Raw genomic sequence first — 23233 nt, forward strand, 5'->3', positions numbered from 1 at the left:
GGAGGGGGCGCGAGGAAGGGATGGCAGCAAATCAAAGCCGGCGCGGAGCTGCAGTATCTAGGTTACCTTCATTATGTGCAGCTAAATATGGATGCCAATTAATTAGAGGGCTGCTGATTTCCAAAGAAAATCAGTTTACTCTTAATGAGCTAATCAGAACCTATTTAAATATCAAATAAATAATGACATGATTAGTCTGCACAAAGGCGTGTGCAGGCCCTTGACACGGGCTGCTCCGGCTGGGATTTGGTGCGCTAGTGCCAGGGTTTCCACAGAGATCCCTTGGGAACAGGATGCAAACAGCATCGTGTTCCCTCTGCTCTGATCCCATCGGGACAGGGCTGTGTTTGATAGGGTAAAAAGGGGATTTGCTGGCAACACCCAGTGATTAGCTGAGGATTTAAGGGCAGGAGCAAGCGGTGCGTGGATGGGCATCCTCCTGGTCCTGCTCCATGGTGTGAGGCTCCGGGTGCTCAGACAGAGCTCCTGGTATTGTGAATGTTAATAGGAGCCAAGCTGTGCTCTGCAATTAAAACTCTGATTATAATTTCTCCCATCTGTGGCTGATTCTACTCCAGGAATCAAGGAGGGATTCGGAAGGGATGTGAGCATTACATGGGGAACGCATGTGGTGTGTCTTCAGGTCACATACAGTGACTGCATCCTTAAGGGGAGTGAGTGCAGCTCCTCCAGTGTTAAACTGCTCCTAAGAATGAGTGTCCCTCATTCACTTCCCCTCCTGCAGCCTGTGGATCCCCCAGGACATGGCATGGGATGAAGATGTTGGCTTGGAGCTGTTGGTCTGGAACACCGGTGGGACAGCAGCAGCAGCATCAGTGTAACGCTGGTACCCAACGGCAGCGCTCAAGTTGTGTGAGCAGATCAAAGCCAAGGTGATGCTTATTTCATGCTCAAGGTCGCTGCTGCCTGCCTGCATCTGCCAGGAGACCAAACGTGGTCCCATGGGGCAGCTCCTGAAGCAGCAGCTGAGTGTACAGGAGTTTAAAGCTGCAGGAGCAAGAGATGTGTGGATGCACAGGGAGCTGGGGAAGCAAATACACGAGGAAGGGAGTAAGGATGTGCGCTGCAGGCAGGGCGTAGAGCAGACTGCAAACAGGGCTACATGATGCCTCTGTACAAAGTCCTTTGGATGGGTTCAGCTACAAACTGAACCCCGAGGCCCTCTGCACAGCACATAGCTCCTGGGCACTGGTGATGGACCCTGACTATAGATCTTGTGTGAGGTGGCATCTGCTGCAGTGCACAGAGCAAAAACCCTGGGGTTTTGCACTAGGAAACGAGGGTGTGCAGCCAAGATCTCCCTCTCAGCATCAAATCTGAGGGCTGGGGTTGTACGGACGAGCTCAAGGGCGAGGACCTGCTGGGCAGGACAGGGGGGTCTCCCTACTTCCTGGGAGCTGTGGAATACCGGGCTCACAAACCCAAGTGGCATCTCCATAGGGTGGAATGCGCCCAGTGTCTGCCCTGCCAGCACCACTGGGAGATGCCAACCGTGCTTTTAACAACGGTCTCATTTTCTTCCCAAAGGGAAACCCAAGCCATTAAAGGAGCCCTAAATCCTCCCTGCACAAGGAAACCCCAGGAAAGGACACCATGGGAAGTGCTCAAGGTTGGATGGGGCTTGGAGCAAGCTGCTCTAGGGGAAGGGCTTGGAACTGGATGAGCTTTAAGGTCCCTTCCAACACAAACCATTCCAGTGCAGGAGGGGATGGATCCTGCATCCACACATCAGGACCAGTCCCGGAGCCGTTACCTGCTCGATGGGGATGACGAGGAAGGAGCCGCCGCCGGCGCTCTCCGTCACGATGGCGATGAAGCTGGCGTTGACGGCGCAGAAGTGGTTGTCGTGCACGTTCTTGGTGATGGGGACGCCGTCGAAGCAGTGCTCCCGGCTCGCCACCTTCCCGTAGACGTTCCGGAACTTGGAGCTGCGGTACTGCGGGCGCCATGACATCTGCAGGGCAACACAGAGGGCTCAGCATCCCCCAGTACCCCGCTTCCCACCCCGTGCTCCAATAGGGATTCTGCCTTTCAAGGCATGGCGGTAGCGGGGCGGCAAATAGGACACCCTTGATATCAATCTGAGGTGGCACAAGGGACCGCTCACAAAAGGCATTAAAAGGCTCTCTGCTGTTGCAAGATTGAAGCTGCTCTCCTTTGGAGCATGAGCTGTTATCTGGAGCACGCAGCACCAAGGCTCCGTGGGCATATGACAGATGCATTAAGGCTTTTAATGCGGTGGCTTGGAAATGGATCAGTCTGGACCACATGAACGCAGGCAGTGGGGCAGAAGAAGAGCACTTAAGGCAGGGAGTGAGCAGCGCAGAGCTGGTCCAGGCTGTGCTCAGCTGTCTCGGCTCATTCCGTACAGGTTTTCCCACTTGGAATAACCAACAGCTTTGTAGGAGCACTTGTTCCCACTGGTGAGATGCCCTCAGGTACTCACCAGCTCATCAGTGTGGACCAGAGATCCCACAGACCCACCAGCTCATTCCAGTGGACTCTAGGGATCCTATAGACCCATCAGCTGAGATCTCATGGGTCCACAAGCTCATCCCTCTTCCCCATAGCATGTCCAAGCACTGCAGAAATGAATGTGCTTTCTCTGCTCCTCACCACTTTGCTTTTCCTAAGTAAAACTATGGACTGTTTTCCCATTTCAGTCCTCTACGAGCATTCCTTATGGCAGCACAAGTATCCATGATGAAATCTATGAAGATTTAAGGCCCTTCAAGCTCGCAGGGCAGTCTAAGTGTTTAAGCCACCTTAAAGCCGCATAACTCTTCACTCTATCCATACACATGAGGGCTCGACACCACTCATGTCTTCATATCTATTGACAAGAGCATGTAAGTGTGCACTTAAGCACTGGAGCATCTCCTAGCAAAGGGCAATGCCAGAGAAACGCTCCAGTGGCTCCTCTAATCCTGAAGAAATCCAATTCCCTGTTTCCATCCCCAAAACCCAGCACCATGGGCACAAGGTTGGGAGCACCAAGTGGCTGACCTGCTCTAGTGGAAGGTGTCCCTGCCCAAGGCTCTAAGGTCCCTTCATCCCAAACCATTCCATGATCCTAAGCTCACCACCTCAACCCATGGCTATGGGGCAAAAGGCAGAGGTTCGGCCATCCCCAGGCTGCAAGGAGAAAGGACACAGATCCTTGCGGATTTAACCCAAAACGAGAGCAGAGAGTTGCTGTTTTCAGCTGGAGACATCTCTGCTCTGCAGAAATGCAGACTCACGTCCAACAAAGCCCTGGGGATCGTTGCCAAACCGAGTCGGAGCCAGGCAGGACAAGGGGAAACAGCCCGAGCACAGCCTGAGGAGTGCCTTTCATTGGGTTTCACTCTTGCATCTTCCTTTGTCTGAGCGGTTTTCGCATTGAAATTTAACCTTTTATTGTGCAAATGCAGCACTAAAATGTATTTTGAGGGTGTTTGAAGCTCCCGATTTGCTCCATGGTCCCCAGACTTTGATTTCTGCTGTCTGTGCCCCTCTGTTCCAGACTGACTGCAAAAAAAAAGCCCCATAATCTACCAAAATGGGCCTTTTCCCCCTATTTTTGCCCCTCTAAACTCTTCAGATGCCTCATAGCATCTCCCCACACAGGAGAAAACCCATGTGCCCCACTGCAGAAACCCCTCTGACCCTGTGGGGTAGCAGAAAAGAGGCTCCCAAGAGTTCTGCATCCAGGAATTCAACCTGACAAATCACCTCCAAGCAAAGCACCAGCACAAATAAGCTCTGAGAAGCCCAGAGGTGGGTTTTACCCTTCACATGGGTCCTCCCATGTGTGCTGTGGGTGCTCCGTATTCCCTGTGGTCCCCAGCCACCGGGGTGATGCTGCTCCAGCATCTTTTGCATCTGTTTTTCCCCACTCCTCCCTGTTCTATTCCTTCTCCAAAGGCAGGGCCAGGCTCCATTCAGGAGCTGGGAGGAAGGAATAAGCCCAAGTGCCTGTTTCCCTAGAGAAATCCAGAGTTTCTTTCCCTTAACCTCAGCCAGTGTTTCCTGTATCCGAACCTCACATCATCCCACAGCCCCAGGGCTGAAGCAGCCTGGAAACAACAGAATCCCTGCTCAGGGCTGCCCAGAGCCCACATTGTGCTGCGAGAGGCTCCCGGATGGGCCCCTTCCTGCAGATCCTTGGCTTTGGAAGGTGGAGGAGGCCTTCCCAAGCCAGGAATAGATCCTGTGCCACATGGAGAGCCAGAGGGTTTCAGCCCCATCGCTATCAGGGAGCACCAGCCTTTGGATGGGGAGGAGCAGGGAAACGCAGCCAATGGGCAGTTTCATGCTGATGGAGGATTTAAAGCCATTTACAGTCCCTGCATAGGCATTGCCTACAAACAGAAACCTAGAAAGATGGTCTGGCCAAAATAAAACCACCAGTTTCCCATCTGGGTTCTCCCATTTGGGTTATTTCCCATCGCATTATCCCATTTGGGTGTTGTCGTAATTGATGTCTCAGTTCCAGATTGATGAAAACTTTGAGTTTCCAAGCAGATGCCAGCTTTGGTTTTCCATTTAACTGCATTATTCATTCCTCCACTTATTTTCCCCCACTATAAAGACTTCGACCTTCGCTTTGAAACTGGTGCTGCAGACAGGGACATCTCATGGAGCTTCCAAGCACCCAGGGGATGGTGGAAGGAGCAGGAGCCCATTGGACACCACAGCTCTACCCAGGAAGATTTCCCTGGCACCCAACTGCTCCCAAAGGATGCAGAGAGAGCACAAGGCCTCTGAGTGACCTAAGGGATGCCAGGAAGAAGGAAACCAATGAAAAACCAACACGTGAATGGTGATGCACAGCCCCTATGTGCAAACGTGGCTGCTGACAGGTTCCATGTGGGGTGTCTTCCCAGCAGAATACATAGTTCCACAAGAAACCCCACTTTATGATGGAAAACTGTTGAAAACCAGGTGATTTTTCTAGCCAGGAGGATGGGAATCTCCTATCTCGCAGCCTCTGCAATCCAGAGCAGTGCTGTAGCTTCAAATGGGACATGGTTCTCTTATTTACTTATTTATTTTCCTTCCACATATTCCTTTGCAGAGTCCTTCACTCCCTGGGGTTTCCGGGCTCGGAGGAGGAGGAATGCTGGAGTTTGGAGCTGCACAAACATCCTATTTCCTGGGGAAGGCTTTTGAAGGCGAGGAGGGGATGGAGGGGAGATGTGGGATGCTGTGGTGTGATACAGCACAGAGCATTTTGCAGATGGTGCTGAGGAAACAGCCCCTTCCCCAAAGGAGTGAGACAAAGCAGGAGAGGAAAGGCTGGAAAAGACCCAGTCCCGGTTCCACCCTGATCCCAGTGCCCTGAGCTTCCTCCCAGGGGCACGGTGATGGTGCTGGGGGCTTTGGATGGGTTTTGCATGTGGAGATTGAAGCATCCCGTGGCCCACAGGGTGGGGGGACATTGGCCATGACCCCGATGTGGTGGCGTTGGTGTGCTCAAGGGGATGGGGCCTTCCCCAACACTTAAAGAGAGACTTAAAGAGCGGAATGGCTTGAACCTGCCCGAGGTTGGACACAGGGGCTTGGAGCAAGCTGCTCCAGTGGAAGGGGTCCCTGCCCGTGGCAGGGGTTGGAACTGGATGAACTTTAAGGTCCCTTCCAACCCAAACCAATTGGTGACTATTGCATTGCTGTCTTCACCTTGAACTGAAACCCTTGCATTTCAGCACCCATGGAGATGAGCAGCATTGCAAACTCTTGGTTGGGTTATTTTCCCCCAAATTTCTTTACCTTTTCCTTCTCACTCACAACTTCTTTGACTTTAAAACCGTGCTCAGAACTCATCGATCCCATTGCAAATCATCCCCCCTCTATGCCCACACTTTGCTATTCTCTAAAACAGAGAAATGGGAAGAGGAAACGGGGTGAATTCAGGGAAGATGGGGGATGCTGGAAGCTCATTTTAGCTCCTGTGTGCCTCTTGCCCTGGTGCACGTGCATGAAGCCACAGATGTTCCCGGAGCAATGGCTCTGATGGAGCTGCTTTTATCAAGGGCCCAGCTCTGGAAGCCGTTATCCCTATCCTTTGCAATCCTTCAATATGCAATTCCTATGAACCTTGCTTTTTGAGCAATTCCCCACGTCCTCCTGATGCTAACGGGTGGTTTTATTTTTCCATCACCTCACTCTCCATGGCTCAGAGGCATTAAAAGTAATATTATTGATTTATAGGAGTCATTTCCATCCATCTCTGGATCCGGAGCCGTGTGCCACCATTTCCAGGGTTCACTCTGGTCCTGTGTTATTCCTGGACTCTGGTTTTTCCTTCCATTACAAAACTCCTCTCTTGTTTTGAGCAGAACTTGCACAAAACCCGAGAATACCATCAAGCACTTTGAAGTGAGGCAATGAAATAAATCACAGCACCCAGCACCACCGTCAGCCCCATGAAACAAGCAGAGGAATTCTCTGCTCCGCTCTGGTGGTTTTAGGCTCATTGCAATGTTTGGCTTCTTTAAGTGCATGAGGGGAACAGCGTGTCCCACATCCCAAGCTGGGAGGAGGAAACCCCTTTGGCAACAGGTTAGAGCAGAAAGCTGCGCATTGGGAAGCCTTGAGCAGTGATGCAGGCCAGTGCTGAGCATCCAGTACCCCTGGATGGGAGGAGGAGGATGGGCAGCGCTGCCATCCCGCTCCTCCTCTCCAAACAAAAGAACAAAGCAGCTCATTGAGGTTTCATAATGGGAACAAGGATATCTGCACTGGGGCTGGGGAACATCCTGCCTGCAGCTGAAATATCCCATTGAGGAGAAAGGCAGAGAAGGGTTTGTGTGTCGCTTCCGAGCTGTTCCTCAAAACCAGAGGCAAACACAGAGCTGGAGGTGGGGAGCACCCCAGGAGCAGTGTTACAGGTGAGGAGGCAGGGGTTTGCAGCTCTGGGTGAAGCCTGTCACACTCCCTGCACCTCTGAAGGGCTGCACTGGTATCTGACTGTGGTCCTGCCCCACTGCACAAGCAGATACAGGGAGAAGACGGGCGGGAGCATGAGATGTAGGTCAGTCAGCAAGAGATTTTCCATACACCCAGGGCTGGGTTAAGGTGATGATGCCAAGGAGCAGCTGCAGCCTGCAGCAGGCTGGTCCATGCAGGAGTGGCAGGGCTCTGACTTGCCTCTTTGCCCCAGCTATCCCAGGAGCTGCAGTATTCCATCGTGTATCGCAGGGCTGAAGGGGGTCTATAGGGATGCTGGGGATGGACTCTTCATTAGGGACTGTAGTGACAGGAGCAGGGGTAATGCATTAAAACTGAAACAGGGGAAGTTTAGATTGATATAAGGAGGAAATTCTTTCCTGTGAGGGTGGTGAGGCACTGGAATGGGTGCCCAGGGAGGTTGTGAATGCTCCATCCCTGGCAGTGTTCAAGGCCAGGTTGGAAGAGGCCTTGGGTAATATGGGTTAGAGAGAGGTGTCCCTGCCCATGGCAGGGGGGTTGGAGCTGGATGTTCTTAAGGTCCTTTCCAACCCGAACTATTCTATGAGCAAGATCCAGGGGAGCTCCCAGGGATGAGGAGCAAACCAGCTCTGTGGCTGCAGAGGGGTCAGAGCTGCCCCACTGTGGCTCCTGCTTCTTGAAGAGAAGGAAATGAGCTTTGAAATGGGCCTTTCAGCCCTCATTCAGTTTCACAGCAGAGAGCAGCTTCTGGAGCGATTCCAGTAACACAAACCCAGACAACTTCGTATCTTGCAGGCTTTTCCCTCGGATGGAGGCTTGGTACCCACACCCCATCAGCCAGATGCCATGGGGGCAGGCAGCTCTAACCCGGCGGCACACACAAACCCCACAGGGACCAGCGCATCCCTCATCCCCCCGGGGACAGCTCTGCCGTTCGCCTGGAATAAAAGGAACCAAGGAGCAAAAGAATCCAGCCCCAGTTTGGAGGCTTTTCAGATGTGCTGGCAGCTCCAGGCTGTGCCTGCCAGGAGCAGCAGGACACGGGGCTTGTCTCAATGTGGTTGCTTTTAAATGCATCTTTTCAAGCCTCGGGACTCTTAGCAACAGCAGCCCGGAGGCAGCTCCAGAGCTCTCTAATCCCTAACTAATTCCTATATATAGCGCCGGTTCATCTGCCTCGATCACAGGAGCTGTCAGAGGAATGAATTCCTGCTTTCACCTGTACAGAGCAGTGGTTTGGGGGGGGGCTGGCAATAACCCCCAGCCCTGGTGCAATGGGAGCCCTTCCTCTGTGCTGGAGAGGTGATGGGGGCTGTGGCGCTCACAGAAGCTCTTTGGGCTACCACGATGGCACGTAGCCTCCCATGGCCTTGGAGAGGTTTTTAATGGGAAATCAGTGCTCTTTCACTGTGGTTTGGATTGGATTTAGGGTAGATTTAGGTTGGAGATAAAGCAGAGGCTCTTCCCTGTGAGGGTGCTGAGGCGCTGGCACAGGGTGCCCAGAGAAGCTGTGGCTGCCCCATCCCTGGCAGTGCTCAAGGCCAGGTTGGACACAGGGGCTTGGAGCAAGCTGCTCCGAGAGGATTAAACCCCTTCCCAAAGGATACGGCACCTATTGACCATGGACCTGGGGGGGAGCCCACGTCCTGGCACAGCCAGAGGCCCGTGAAGCACTGGGATGAGCAGAGCTGCCCTTGTAGCCTAAATCAACGCTGGCAAACAGCAGAACACTGTAATCGCTGTATGGTAGGGGAGTCCCCCACAGCCACCTCCTGCCCTAACCTCATTGCTTTGCTTGAGCACAGCCCGTATATTCGACTCTCTTCGAAATGCACAAGGAGGAGCTGAGTCCTGCCCTGTCTCCTCTCAACACAGAGATGGGGGCTGCGCTAGCAAAGCCTCTATGGAGGAATTCTGCTGCTCCCTAAGGAAAAGCTTGAAATGAAACATCTATTTTTCGACAAGACACCCAGCATCGCCAGAATTAGTCATCAAATGCTTATTGTTCCGTGCACATTAGATTAGAGCCAAACAAATGCTGATTTCAATCTCCCCAGTGCTCTAAGGCTCTGATGCTTCTCAATTCAACCTTGAAACCGGCTTTTGTTCACGTTAATGGCGTTCACGCTAACGAGGCTCGGTAAGATTTAACACTTGGGCACATCCTCTGCTTCATTATAATGGCAATTCCCCCGCCGGGAGCAACACGTTCTGGCAGCGTGGAGGCACAATGCAGGCACCAAACCCGCCTGCAAGCCCGGATCCAGCATTGCCACACCACTGATGATGCTTCGGCCCGGGTACCGGGGTGCGTTCGCAAGCCGAGGTTGATTTAAACGGAGCAGCAGGAGCTAAGAAACAAGCCCCTGGTGTAAATTAAGCGCTTTCTCCTTTGTGCCCAGGGACGTTGGGAGCAGAGGCAGCCGGTTGGGCTCTCGGCTTGCTTGGGCTGCTGTTCCTGTGCATCTCCCTGTCCCTGCCTTACGATGCCCTGTGCAGGATGCTCACCAGGCTGCTGTGCATGCACCCCCCCAGCACACCGGGCTGGTGGAGGTCCCTCATCGACTCGACAAGAGCTCATGCAGACAGGGAGAGCATTGAATGTCCCATTCAATTCGCCATCCCAGGGGGCTGAAGTAGAACGCACAACCCTTCATGCCTAGGAGACAAACCCATACGGGGATGCTCCCGGGTGATTCCGGCCCGAGCTGGAGCATCGCTGGTGGCAGGACATGAGGATGAGCCCTGTGAGCCATGAGAGAAGCCATCTGTGACCCTCACCTCCCTGCAACTGCCAGCCCCACTCCGGATAAACGTGCACCACCGCCTGCTTTGTTAGAACCATGGAATGGTTTGGGATGAAGGGACCTTAAAGCCCATCCAGTTCCAACCCCTACCACAGGCAGGGACCCCTTCCACTGGAGCAGCTTGCTCCAAGCCCCTGTGTCCAACCTGGCCTTGAGCACTGCCAGGGATGGGGCAGCCACAGCTTCTCTGGGCACCCTGTGCCAGAGCCTCAGCACCCTCACAGGGAAGAGCTTCTGCCTAAGAGCTCATCTCAGTCTCCCCTCAGGCAGGTTCAAGCCATTCCCCTTGGCCTGTCCCTACATCCCTTGTCCCAAGCCCCTCTCCAGGTTCCCTGCAGCCCCTTTAGGCACTGGAGCTGCTCTCAGGTCTCCCCTTCAGGAGCCTTCTCTTCTCCAGTCTGCCCCAGCCCAGCAATCTCAGCCTATTCTTCTAGAGAACAAAGTAATAAGTGATTTCAATGCAATTTTTGCTCCTGAGAGCAAATGGAAGCAGTTAATGTACAGGGCACATTACCTGACTCATGCACAGTCAAGGTGCTCATTAACCTGTCCAGAAACCCTGGGACCAGCAGCAGGGTGTAAAGCAACATCTATTCATGCATCTCTTCAGCCCCCTCTTCTCTCAGGGGGAAAAGATGAATCAGCCATGCAGGGACTGAGTTCTGCTCCCATCTCCCCCCACCGGCTCTGTTTGCATCACCTCTGTGATGCTGGGGCATCTTTATGTGTTTGTACCATGATGGGAGACTCCATGCCCCCATCCCCATCAGCCCTTTACACACACACAGCCCACAGAGCAGGGGAGAGCCCTCTAGCCTGCTCTTGACAGCACTCTGGAGACCCAAATCCTGCAGCAATCAGCAAAGTTCCTTGTTTTCTCCTTATTTATGGGCCTGGCTGATGGCACAAGCAGCTGGAGCAGCAGAGGGAATGGCTTCAGCTCTGCACCCACCACAGGAAACACCTTTTGGGCTCTAATAAACACCGGAACGAGTGCTCTGAGTGGGGCCTCACAGAAAACATGATGCTATGAAACAGGCTCTCATGTCCCCAGCCCCTCCGGCCCCTTCACCCTGCCTGGTACAGCTGCGCACCAGTGATGGGGATGAGGGTGCAGATGCACCACAAAGCTAAACCCCTGCTGTGGGGCAGCAGAGGTGATGGGGGTGTTTTGCAGGTTGCTCCACAGCAGGGAATGCTGGCATTCCATGGGGAGATGCTTTTACAAACCCCAAGGATGAATCCCATCACCGCAGACTACACAAAGGACAAAAGAGAGATGAACGATTCCGAAGCCTATCTGCCAGCTGAGTGCTTTCCAGCCTGAAGGAAGTGACTGGGATTTCCCTGGAGTTCAGCTCTTCAATGCTGTCTTCCTCCTAGCGAGCCCGGATTGCCTGGGAAGAGCCTCTCCTCCTCCCGACCCGCTGGGAAACAAGCACCAAGCGAGGCCAGATGTCCCCTGGCCACGGGGCCGGGCTGTCCCCATGAGTCCCCATCCCTCTGTGGCCACAGCGCTGCTTCCCCCTGTCCCCAGGCACTCCTCATGGTCCCACTGCTGTCATGGACCGCTCGAGAATGATGTGAAGCATCCCTGGCACCGGCATTTGTGGTACCAGCAGGGGCCCCGTTTTGGACCATTTTCCCCCACCAGGAAAGCTTCCATAGGAGAAAACCCAAACCCCTCCTGGGCCCGTGTGCTGGGAAGCAGCACAGATCTCACGCTCATCCATAAGCTCTGTAAACAAGCAGCTTTCCTCCCACTCTGTTTCCCAACTCCTTCCCACCCGGGCGAAGCCAGAGGAAACATCCTGATGGAGCACAAAGCAGTTCTGGCCCCCGGCGCTGCCCTGGGTCACTGACCACAGGATTCCACTCTCCTCCCTCCTCCAGCTCCTTGCAATAACGTTTCCTTGAGTGCAAACTATTGCAGCTTCTCCTCAGCTTGGGAATGGTTTAGGGAACTCTGAGAGGGGGAAAACCAGTCCCTGTTCACGCGTTGGGATGAGCAGGTACCGGAGCCAGGAGCTCGTCCATGAGGCTTGTTTCACATCCCATCACACATCATCAAGACAGAGCCAAGAGACTTGGTTGCAGCAGGTGTTTTCCAGCCAGGACCCAGCAGTTTGAAGCAGAATAAACAGGGCTGCTGTATAACAGGAGAAAGGGAGGGTGCCCTAAATCCAACCCCTCCCTAGGTAACCGGCTCTTCAATAGTAAGGAAGTGAAAAGCCACCCGGATGGGGATTGAAGAGCTGCAGGATGGCAGGGGGAAGGGTGGCTGCTGGACCCTATGGTAAGAAACTGCTTGGGAAGATGCTATGGGGGAAAAAAATCCAGGCAAAAAGGAATGCCGGGAGCACCAACATTCCTCCTTCTGTGATAGCCGGAAAACATCCTTACCAAGGCCCAGCTGGGCCAGGAGCCATTGAAACTCATTTATCCTGGCAAACAGGACTTCTGTAAAGCAGGGAGACAGAGCATTGCTTTCCACCCAAAACCTTCCCTGGAGATGAGCATCCAGGGGGGTCCTCAGGCCATGGGGCAGCATCCCACAGCCTGAGCTCTGGTTGCGCCTTTCCCATCGCAGCCATTCCCGCACAGAGCCATTCGCTCCCGTGCAGCTTACAGAACCACAGGGTGTTTTTGGGGGAAGTTTATCCCGGTTGGGGCTAAAAGGAAAAAGAAGGAATTAAAAATAACAGGAAGAAAGAAGAAACAGACACAACCTTCTGAAGGGTTCAGGCTTCAGAGACCCGCTGCCTGCCAGTGCCAGCGGCTGCCAGAGCCTGGGTGCATGAAGGCCGCATCCACCACGGGATGCAGGAGGTACCGAGCCCCCATCACCATCCTGCCCCGTTCCCAACAGGGAGCTGGAGCCCGGACAAGCCCTTCCTTGTGCACCAGCACCCAGGAAGAGGGAACCCATCCCCACAATGAAACGGAGCCGTGTTCTTCAGGCGCAGGGAAGCTCACGGAGGAGCAGTTGCGACATCCCTCCCCTGCTCTGCGATGCACCCACATTCCTCAAATCTTGCCTTTTCCCTGCTTCTCCTTGGTTTTTAGCACAGACTGCTCCAGAATTGGGTTTTTTTGCATTTTATATAATTCTAAGAGCAGCCAAAGTGACTCTGTTTGATGGAGATCCGCTGTGAATCCCTTGGGAAGGCACAGGAGCCACCTGAGCTCCCACGGATGCTCGCTGCACACCACAGCTCACCCGTGTTCACCCAAGCACTATTTCTGTACAGTCAGCTTTCTGGGTGCCTGCTTAAAGGACTCAGCATTTCCACAAGAACCAAGTTTTCCATGGATCTGCTCTCTACTGATGTACAAAGCTCCACTGGGATAGAGGGTCAAACTCTGGGAGGAGGAGAGCCGCTGCTGCACTCAATAAAGAATGCTTTTCAGGCCATACAACTGCCTGCCTGTCCCTCTGCAGAGCCATACGGGATGGCTGAGGGGCTGCTGGGCACGGTACCATGTCCCTGGGCTGTTTCCATCCCTCTCCATGCCCACCGAGGTCCATCGGGATCCTCACCTGCCCTGCTCTGCTTCGCGGGCTGAGGTGCCTCCGGACACAGGGATCAGAGAAACGTGGGTGCTCCTCGATCCTAGAACAAAGGGAAACCCTTTAGTTCAAACCGCACCGCTGCTGCCTGCCCCACTGGGCACGGAGCCTGGATCTCGGCTGCACCAAAAGCACTGGAGGGATGCTGGGTGCTAACATGCAGCGGGGGTGCAGCCACCGGTGCCAGTGCAGCTGCAGGCAGCTAATTCCTAATGATAATAAGGTTAATTCCAGGCCCCCCACTGCGAAACCACTGCTGAGAGGAGGGATTTCATCGGGCTGAGCCACCCCTCATTCACCACTGGGGATATCGAGTCTCAAAGCACCCAATGCAGAGGCTCTGGGTGCTGGCTGTTGGCATGGGGATGGCCCCACCGAGCCTGCAGCCACAGGTCCTGCAGCCATGGAATCTCCAGACATCATCCTGGTGGCCCCCATCACTCCGGATCTCCCCCAGCCAGTGTGCCTTGGGGCAGGCATGGAGGGGATGGACCTGTGCATGGACAGAGAGGCCATTATTCCTTTGGGGATTCATAGCAGCTGCTGTACAGGCAGAGAGCAGGATGCTCAGGGCTGGGCTCTGCAAAGGGGTGGCGATGGCTGCAAAGGGACCCTTGTCTGTGCATCGCTGACAGCTCAGGTTTGGCACCCAGCACCCCTACAAGTCCAGGATCAGACCTTTTAGGTCCTTCCTGTCACCAAACCCAAGCAGCATCTGCTCTGTGACAGCGATGCCTGGCCCTGGCACCTCCCTATCCCCAGTGCACATCCCCACGATGACCCCGAGCCTGATGGGGCTTTTTGCCTGCAATGTGGCTATTCCCAACTCTCTGGTGCAGGAGACGGGTGAGGATTTTCCCATAAGGGTTTTTCCCAACAGGTTGTTGAGGGATTCACACAGCAGGTGGAAGAAACAACCACTCTGAGGGGAAAATCCAGATCCACACCCCATTGGGAAGACAGGGGCTGCAGTTGGCACCCGGATGCTTGTAGGCACACCTCCCATCCCTGTGCTGAGCAGGAGCAGGCGCTTCCTTGACTGTGCTTCCATAAGAGCATGAAGAAACGGATTGGAAACCCTTATTTTGGGGGCAGAGAGGTGTCTGTCACCCTTCGCTGCACAGGCTCCCCATCAAGCAGGGTCCCTGTTGCGCTCTCCACCTACTTGCCGTAGCAAGACCCCAACGTGGGATTTAACCCTATTGAACCCTATGTCCCTACTGCCTTCAACTCAAACCCCATCTTGGCTGCTCCAGCACGGCCTCAGCACAGTTTTGCTCCCCAGTGATGCTCAGGGCTCTGCAGAGCAGCAGCAAAGGGGCTTTGCCAACAGCTCTGCCATGAACAAAGGAGCCGAGCCTGGCGCTGGTCCCCTCCCCATGCGGGAACGATGGGATTCATGGATTTGAGGGGGGCTCCAGCAGCTGGCTCCATCACGTAGGCTTTGCTGCTGCCAGGTTGGGTAATTACACACTGAGCCGGGAGATGGGAATCCGGGATCCGATCCTCGCCGCCATGAATTGAACTATTCATCATTTGATAAAATGTCCATGCAAAGAAGGGGGGGAAGAGGGGGGCTGACCCCGCGCTGCCTCTGCAGGGTATGAATTACAGAGCCCAGCCAGCCTGCTGGCCGCAGACAGGCGATATTAGAGCGCCAGATTAATGCTGCATTGAGTTGCAATTAAAACTCATTGCAAAGCTGCAGGCCAGACAAGTTGCCTTTGATGAGAGCGATGCTTCTTGAAACGGGAGCTTCCATTTTTAGGCTCAAAGCAGCCCGTTATGCTCGTTCCCAACCCCCCGAAATCCTTCCATAGCTAAAGATGAGGAACATCCCCGCTGTTGGAGACAAGGGGGTTTGTTCTGTGCCTCACCAACAGCTCAGGGCTGAGTGCCTTGTTCCAGCTGGTGAGCAATGTGATCCCCTTGCCTCCTTCCAGCCCTGGCACCATTATGTGATTGCCACCCATCACGTGCTGCAAAGGAGCTCCTCCAGAAGAGCCAGCATCCTCCCTACCTGCCTCCATCACCCTCCGGAGTCCACTTTGCACCGTGTCTCACTCATGTATGGGCAGCCCGAATGAGGGGAGGATTTTCCTATTGCCACATCGCCGAAAAGAGTGGGGTTTTGGAGCAGCAAGAGGCAGAAGAAGCCCCACTGCTCCCACATCCACCTTCACTGCTGCCTCCCTGTCTCGCTCCCACCAGGAAGAGCATCTGCCCTCGATCACAGCCCTGTGCCAGCAGCTCGGCTCTGCAGAGAGCAAGAGTTAAAGGAGCCCTATGGTTCTGAACACCATGAGCAAAACCCCAAGTAACAATAAATGTATTAATCTAGAGATGTTAATGGAATTAATCTAATTTATTTTCTAGAGATGTTGGCTATCCAGCACCTAATCCATTACCTGGAGTTTATTACTCTCGTTTGGAGTCCTCAAGCATCAGAGCACACAGAGTGCTTCATCAAATCCATCTTTATCAAACCACCTAGAGAAGACTTCACCCCTTATTTCCTTGGCAATAAAGTCAGGCTGGGCTTGCCTTACTGCTGCAAAGCCATTTCCCCTGATAACATGGCCCAGTGCCTCCAATCGAGCTTCCTATTGATTGAATCAGTATCAGCTTTTCCATGGGATCAGCATTTGCCCCAGACAATTTAAATCTGCCCTCATCACCAAGGCAGAGGACACCGTGACTTGCCATCAGGAGCATCATGGCATTGGAACCACACCATCCCCATCAAGGGCCTCTGCAGTAAGTACAGTTCTACCTGGGTTAGAGCATCATTCATTTACTGTGATCATGACAGGCCATGGTTACAATCTCCTCTCTGGCCTTTGGTTTCATCTGCTTGCTGAGCTATGAGGATGAGCTGTTATCTCAGCAGCGTGGCTTTAAGGACTTAACACCAATTAATACATGGTAAAGCCAGAGAGAGCACAGGATAATTCACCATGGGACCCCCCGGATGCACCCACTTTTAAACTGCATCTCCCACGTAAACCCTCCAGACATTTGAAAACTCCATTCCCAAAATGAACGCACCCCCAGGCCCAGTAGCTTGTGTTCATGGTTAAGTCTATTTAGGGCTTTGGAAACTGCCTCTGGTGATGGGCGGGAGCTGGAAGCACCATTGATATCCCAAGGGACTTCTGCCATGCCTCTGCCTGCCAAAACACACCCGGCACAACCCATGCTCTGGGGTTCAACTTGTCAAGCTCCTCCCTGGCCATAGGATTCCCACTTGGGTATTCCCAAAGAGCCCTTTAGCCTTTGGATGGCAGCTGAATCCCGCTTCTGCTCTCCATCCTGTGCCTCACATCGCCTGGCTCCATGCTCTTCCCATGAGGAGAAGCTCATCCTGGGTGAGGAATTACACACACAGCCCTGCTGAAGCAGGCTCCTGCCATGAGAGCTGCCCTGTCAGCACTGTTTGCTGTCGCTCTTGCAAGCAGACTGCTTTATCTCCATCACCTTTGGGCTGGTTTGATGTCTGCAAGCAACAGAGACCACACCTGAGCCCCAGGCCCTCGCAGCACCACCTGCAGCAGGGATGATGCTGCCCGGATGCCTACAGCATCTTCTCCGCTGATGCCTACACCACCACCTTGCTGGCTCCGAATGCCATGCCCTACAATGCAACAGCATACTTTGCCATACAAAGCAACACCGTGCCATGCCACGATGCCAGGGAAGTGTTGCAGGGTTTGGGCAGCTCCCTGAGCACAAGGAAACTCTTCCTGCGTTTCCATCGGCCTTTCTCCATCTGTTTATAACCCATGTAAACCCTCCTGGGTAGCAAACTCCCCCCGCAGAGCAAGGTCTGGGATGCTGCCGCTGCCTGCGCTTCCTCCTGTGGGAGGGAAGGGGGTGGCTTGGGACAGGGATGCAAACAGCTTGTTGCACATCCTGACAGCAGATATTCCTGCTCCCTTCTTCCTTCCCTCCCACCAAGAGAAGCATTCCGTGCCTCCCCAGCTCTGCCTGGCGTCAGCACCCACACTTCATTTTCCAACCAGTTTTTCCCTAAGGATCAATTGCTCGGGATTACTGGCGAAGTCTGTGAAATCCTGCCCATGGCTCCTGTTCCCAGCATAGCCTGGGAAGCACCCGCAGCGTGGGAGCAGCTGCAGGAATGCTGTAGATGCCTCTCCCTGACAGCACTGGGAGCTGTGGGCTGTACTGGTGGTAGTTGGACACCTGCTGCTGGGCAGGATGCAGACCCCCAAAGACCCCTTTGCCTGGCCCACTGTGGGAACACACACGCGATTCCTGGTCCCCAAACCCTCTTTCCCCCCATAACCTTGGGTCACTGGGCTCTTCCCTTCGCACTGAGTCCTGGCAGCCAAAACCACATGGAAAAGCATCCCCTCTCCCACAGGTGCTTGTGCCATTCTCTTCCCACACCACTGGGTACTATGGAAGGACCAGCACGTGAAGGACACATTGACCACCTCAGTGCTGGGGTCCATGCCTGTGGCCTGATGCTGTGGCAGGTCCGAAGCTGCTCTTGACATCAAGACATCACCAAGACAGTCCATATTGCAGGAAATAAAGTTTATAGGGTGCATTAGAGCTTTACAGTGCTCGAGTAAAAGCCTGCTTTGTGCACATGACATGGATCTTCCCATTTTCCACCCCCATTCCCCGAAATCCAACAGCAGGCTCCTTCCCCATCCTACTGAAGGTGCTTTCCCTTCGCCTTCCGGCCCTTTCTCAGCATAGCTCTGAATAGACCTATTTGCACTCAGCAAAACTCCTGTTAATGAGAACTGCAAATGAGCCAGCCTGGCTTAAACCCACGACACTTGATGCCAGTTTGTAGTTCTTGTAACCCAATTGACCTTCCAGGTCCATCCATCCCTCCCTCTTTCCCTCCATCCCTCCCTCAGCACCCAGGCAAGCTGGAAGCACACTTTGTCTTGAAGGCAGATGCTGCGGGACAGCATGGGATGCAGCACGGGGTGCTTGGAAACACACAACAACAAATGCAAACGCTGGTTGGTGCCCAGCAAAAGCCCAGCAGGCAAAATGCAAGTTATTTGTTAAGGATAATGATGGGAGAGAGGGGTTCCTGCCCTTCACTGGGGAGCGTGGGCATGCTTTCCAGGCTCTTTGGAGTGAGGAGGGCTTGGGTCAAGCAGGTCCAGCATGGACTGCTCTGCTCCCCACGGCTCCACAGTCCATAGGCAGCCCCTTCCCTCCGGATGCTGCCATACCGTTCCATGCCGCACTGACCCTGCTGAGTGCTCTGGACCACCCTGAACGCAGCATCCCCCTGGCACAACCTCGGCGCAGCGATTTGGGGGGCCCAGCAGCTCCCCATCACCTCCCACACCCATCAACTCTGCTGGGGGGGGGGGGGTTGCTCAGCCCCTTGCACCCCACAGCCCCCCCACACCACGGTGTCCGTCCCCCCACTCCCTAGGCCAGCAGCCACCTGTAGAGGCTCAGGGTCCAGTCTGTGTTTGGGGGGGCTCCGCTCTCCCCGGCCCCCCCGGGTATAACCTCCAAGGGTTAAAAATGCAGCACAGCAGCGAGCCGAGGGGGGGGCGAGCAGGAGGGAGAGGCAGGAAAACAATAAACCACGACGAAATAACGTCATAAATCAGTGCGAACGAACACAAATGGGTAATAAATAATCAGATAAATAATAATAGAGAATAAGTAGTAAAGTAACAAAAGTAAATAGAATTAAATAATCAAAATAAAACAGATAAAATAAATTAATAAAAATATAAGAAAGAATAAAAAATAAAATAAATTAAAGAGTGGAATAACGGAAAATAATAAAATAACATAAAATTAAAATAAAATAGAAATTAAAAATACAATACAAATACAGTAAAATTAAATTAAAATTAAACAAAAAATAAAATAATTAAAATTAAATGAAGTATTGAATTAAATATTGAATTAGAAGGAACTGGCCCCGCTCCGCTCCCCTGCGCGGCCCCATGCGGGCGGCCAGCACCGCGCAGTGGGTGCCAGGGCCCAGGCCGGCCGGTCCTTACCTTGGTGACAGTCATGCGGGAGGCGGCGGAGGGCTCGGGGAGCTCCGCGGGCGGCGGGAGATGCGCGGCGCGGATGGAGCAGGAGGAGGGCGGGTATAAAACAACGAGGAAAAGGCGGCTCGGGAGCGGGAGCCGCTGCGCTGGGAGGGGGACGGGGAACGGGGAATGGGCACGGGCAGGGACCGGAGCGCGGAGCCCGAGGCCCGGAGCCCGAGGACCGGAGCCCGGCGCCGCCCGCCCGGGGGAGCCGCCGCAGCCGTCGGTGCTAGCGCGGCGGTGATGTCAGCCCGCGCGCCGTGACGGAGCTGGGAGGGGGGGCAGGCAGGGGGCAGGCAGGGGACAGGCAAGGCGGGGGGGACACACGACGACACACGTTGACACACGCTGACACACACGGACACACATTGACACACGCTGACACACACTGACACACACTGACACACACTTCCCGTTATTTAACTCTTTCCCAGCCCGAATTCCCGACCGATTTTCCCGTTCCCGCACCTGCTGCCCCCCCCTCCCCTCGGCGATGCGCAGTGATGGGGGGGATGCGGGCAGTGGTGACCGGTTAGAGCAGCTCGCACACGCTGGGAGCGCAGCGGGTCTCCTATCGCCAAGGCGGTGTCGGTGGATGCGGGGCGGCTGCAGCCGAGTCACCGGCTTCCTGCAGCGGGAGATGGGGATGCGCTGCAGGGTTCACACCTTGCTGCCTGGTCCCTCGCATAGTAGGGTGCTATAGCATCCGTAAGGGTCCTGTAGCATCCGTTAGCGTCCTGTAGCATCCATAAGGGTCCTGTAGCATCCATAAGGGTCCTGTAGCATCCATTAGCGTCCTGTAGCATCCATTATCATCCTGTAGCACCCATTAAGGTCCTGTAGCATCCATTACGGTCCTATATCATCCATAAGCATCCATCCATGTGCTTTTTTCCCTTCACATACAAGGTTATTTGTATTTTCCCCCTATTATAGGCAGTGACAAGTGATGCAAGAATTTTTTCCTCGGATCTCATCTCAGTCTCCCCTATGTCAGGTTCAAGCCATTCCCCTTGGCCTGTCCCTACATCCCTTGTCCCAAGCCCCCCTCCAGGTTTCCTGCAGCCCCTTTAGGCACTGGAGCTGCTCTCAGGTCTCCCCTTCAGGAGCCTTCTCTTCTCCAGGCTGCCCCAGCCCAGCTCTCTCAGCCTGGCTCCAGAGCAGAGCTGCTCCAGCTCTCTCCATGTCCATGTCCATATCCATGGCCTTGCACCCTTCATGCCCTTGCTCCAGTCACAAACACAGGAATTCCCTCCTGTTTTTCAAGATCCATATCCCTGGAGATGAGAGAAGCGCTGCTTGGAACCAGCAGCATTTTAGCTCCTGTCTCCTGGTGACAGGGGAACGAAAGCAGCAGGATACAGCCCCAGCACCGAACCCTCCAGCCGTTAGATGAGACATTGCACCCATTTATTGTACTGTCGCTGCATTACGAACACTTGAGGCCCATTCCAAGCACATTGCCAGGTCCCCTTAAAGGAAAGGACTCTGCCAATAAACAAAGGATTTCCTCCTCATAAGGGGATTATTGAGCCAAGAGTCTGATGAGAGATTAGTGAGGTTTGTTCTGGTGCCCAGCCTCTCCACAAAACACGCATGGATCTGGTACCACTGAACCAAGAGCTGTAACAGACTGCTTGTTCCTCTGATAGTCTAAAACCCAACACTGGTTTTAAAGCTCTGGGTGAGCTGGGCTGGAAACTGTGAGCAAGGTTAATGCAATTAATGTAGGGCTAATGACATCAGCCACCTCTAATTCCCGATCCACCCAGCGATGACCTCTTCCCTACAAAAAGCCCATTTTCCTGGGAGCTGGGGATAGAAGAGGAAGGCTCTGTGGGAATGGAGATGATGCTTAAAACTAAGCAGAGCTTGGGAAGGGACCAACATGGGATACTGAGGCTCGAATAAGCCAAAGTGGGAGAAACTGGGCTCTTGCAAAGCCTCACAGGAGCTGACGTGTCCCGGCTGCCGCCGCTTGTGCCATGGAAACAGCAGCACCCGAAGCCTGCTGTGCCTCCTGCACCCGTCTGGGGCCACTGGGATTAATTAACACCAATTAGCTAATTGAAACAACCCGCTTGGAGCAGCCAACTAGGACATCTGGGGAAGGTAGGGTGAAAAAGGGAAGGCTGCTGGGAAGGCATAGGATCCCATGGATGGATGGATGGATGGATGGATGGATGGATGGAGGCTGCAGCCACTCGGCCTCTCCACATCTTGCATCCCCAAACCCCAAATGCTGCTGCTGGGGGATGTTGGGAAGGGCTGGGACCCCCTTTCAGGCAGTAGATGGAGTGGGAAGGGATGGGGAACACAGGATTCTCAGCCCTTTCTGGGAGCAGGAGGGATGCTGGGGCAGTTCAACCATTGCTGGGGTGGGAAAGGGGGGATTCTGCAGCATCAGTGCATGAGTCCTGGAAGAAAATGGCATTGATGGATGCATGAAGCACGGTGGAGAGCTGGAGGGGGCCATAGATGTGCCCCATAGCCATGAAAATACCACAGGCTCCTTGTTTCACCAGTACAGCACAGCAATTCCAACCCCAAATCATTCAGCCTTTGGTAGCCTGGAAAGGATTTTATTGTATTTTAGATCAATATTAAGCTAGTGATAAGGCTCGGGGGCTTTGCTATTGGGGTTTTGCTTTGAAGGTTTGTTGGGACCCCATTAAGGCTCCAGACTGGACTTGGGGGGCCAAAGAGGTCCATTTGTAGCCCTGCAATGCCAGCACCCGCTCCCCTGCTGCAGCCCCAGGGAAAGGGAGATGCTCAGAGCATGCAAAGAGCTGAAATCTCCTTCTGGCACTGGATCCAGCAGAGGAAATGAACATCAGACACACTGCATGGGGAGGGTCACTTGGTCCTCATCCTCTCGGGAGTGTGCCTCTGGTACCCCAGGAGGATGCCTATGGGATGGGCAACAGCAATGCTCCTATAGGGCAGGATAGGATATAGGCTGCAGCAGTGCAGCCCCAACCCAAAGAGCTGTGGAGCAGAGCCCTTGCTGGAAGGAGCCGCAATTCCCACCTGGAGATGGAATTTCCCACCGGCACCGTGGTCCTGGGTGATGGTGAGAGCGGAGCAGCCGCGGTGGGAGGGGACCTGGGTGGGTTCAGGGCTCTGGGGTGTCTTGGGCTCCCTCTCCTGGCTCTCTGAAGGTAGAATTGCTGCATGCACGGGGATGGGAAGCTCGCAAGCCTCCGGGCGCACGCTGCGGGGACAGGGCGGAGGATGCAGGGGGACCCCAGGGACACTGGATGGGGGGGAAGCGGCAGTGAGCATCGCTTTAGGCGGGTACAAGCCCATCACCACCGCTGCAGCAAAGCGAACCCAGGCAGGGGGATGCTCAGGGGGCTGAACTGGGTTAATTAACAAAGCCAGGCTGGAGGGGGGAACCGGAGCGCCCATTCCCTGCCCGCAGCATCTGGAGCCCATGCATGGAGCAGGGCTGCGGTTCCGTCCTTCCTGCCCGGCGGCTCCTCTCACCCCTCTGTCTGCGCGCTGGAGTGACCGGAGCTGCTGAGCAGGACAAGGAGATGCCGCTGCCTCCTCGGTGGATGCGATGCACTGCAAAAACTGGAGCCTGCCTGGCTGGGATGGGCTGAACTGGGCTGTGGGCATGGGATGCGTGAGGAGCGCGGCTCCTGATGCCTCTGGTCAGGGGCTTTGGGACACATAACTACAGACACATCTCTCTCCACAGCAATACACCGCCGTGCTAAGGGGAAGCTCCTGAGTGAAATACTGCTGGAGCCATCCTGAACTGTGAGTGTGAAGAGACTCACTCCTGAGCAAGCCATGGCTATGGGGCAAGCTGCCAGGCTGAACTGGTTATGCCACAGATGAGTTTTAGCCCTTCAGTTGAT

General features: G+C 54.3%; 1 protein-coding gene across 1 annotated transcript in view; it reads right to left on the reverse strand.

Moving 5' to 3' along the window:
- The window catches only part of CORO2B (coronin 2B), a 33024-nt gene extending 13537 nt beyond the window's left edge, over positions 1 to 19487 (reverse strand). Inside the window, exons 1-2 of the mRNA XM_061371118.1 lie at positions 19329 to 19487; positions 1775 to 1975 (exon numbers count right to left, since the gene is read on the reverse strand). Coding sequence (XP_061227102.1) covers positions 1775 to 1975; positions 19329 to 19343 — 216 coding nt within the window. The 5' untranslated portion in view covers positions 19344 to 19487. The remainder of the gene's footprint in view (positions 1 to 1774; positions 1976 to 19328) is intronic.
- Between the last annotated feature and the right edge of the window lie 3746 nt (positions 19488 to 23233).

The sequence above is a fragment of the Neopsephotus bourkii genome, unplaced genomic scaffold (assembly GCF_033783945.1).
Source record: "Neopsephotus bourkii isolate Nb327-2 ecotype Australia unplaced genomic scaffold, CSIRO-AGI_Nbou_v1 NB_1572, whole genome shotgun sequence".
Lineage (NCBI taxonomy): Eukaryota > Metazoa > Chordata > Aves > Psittaciformes > Psittacidae > Neopsephotus > Neopsephotus bourkii.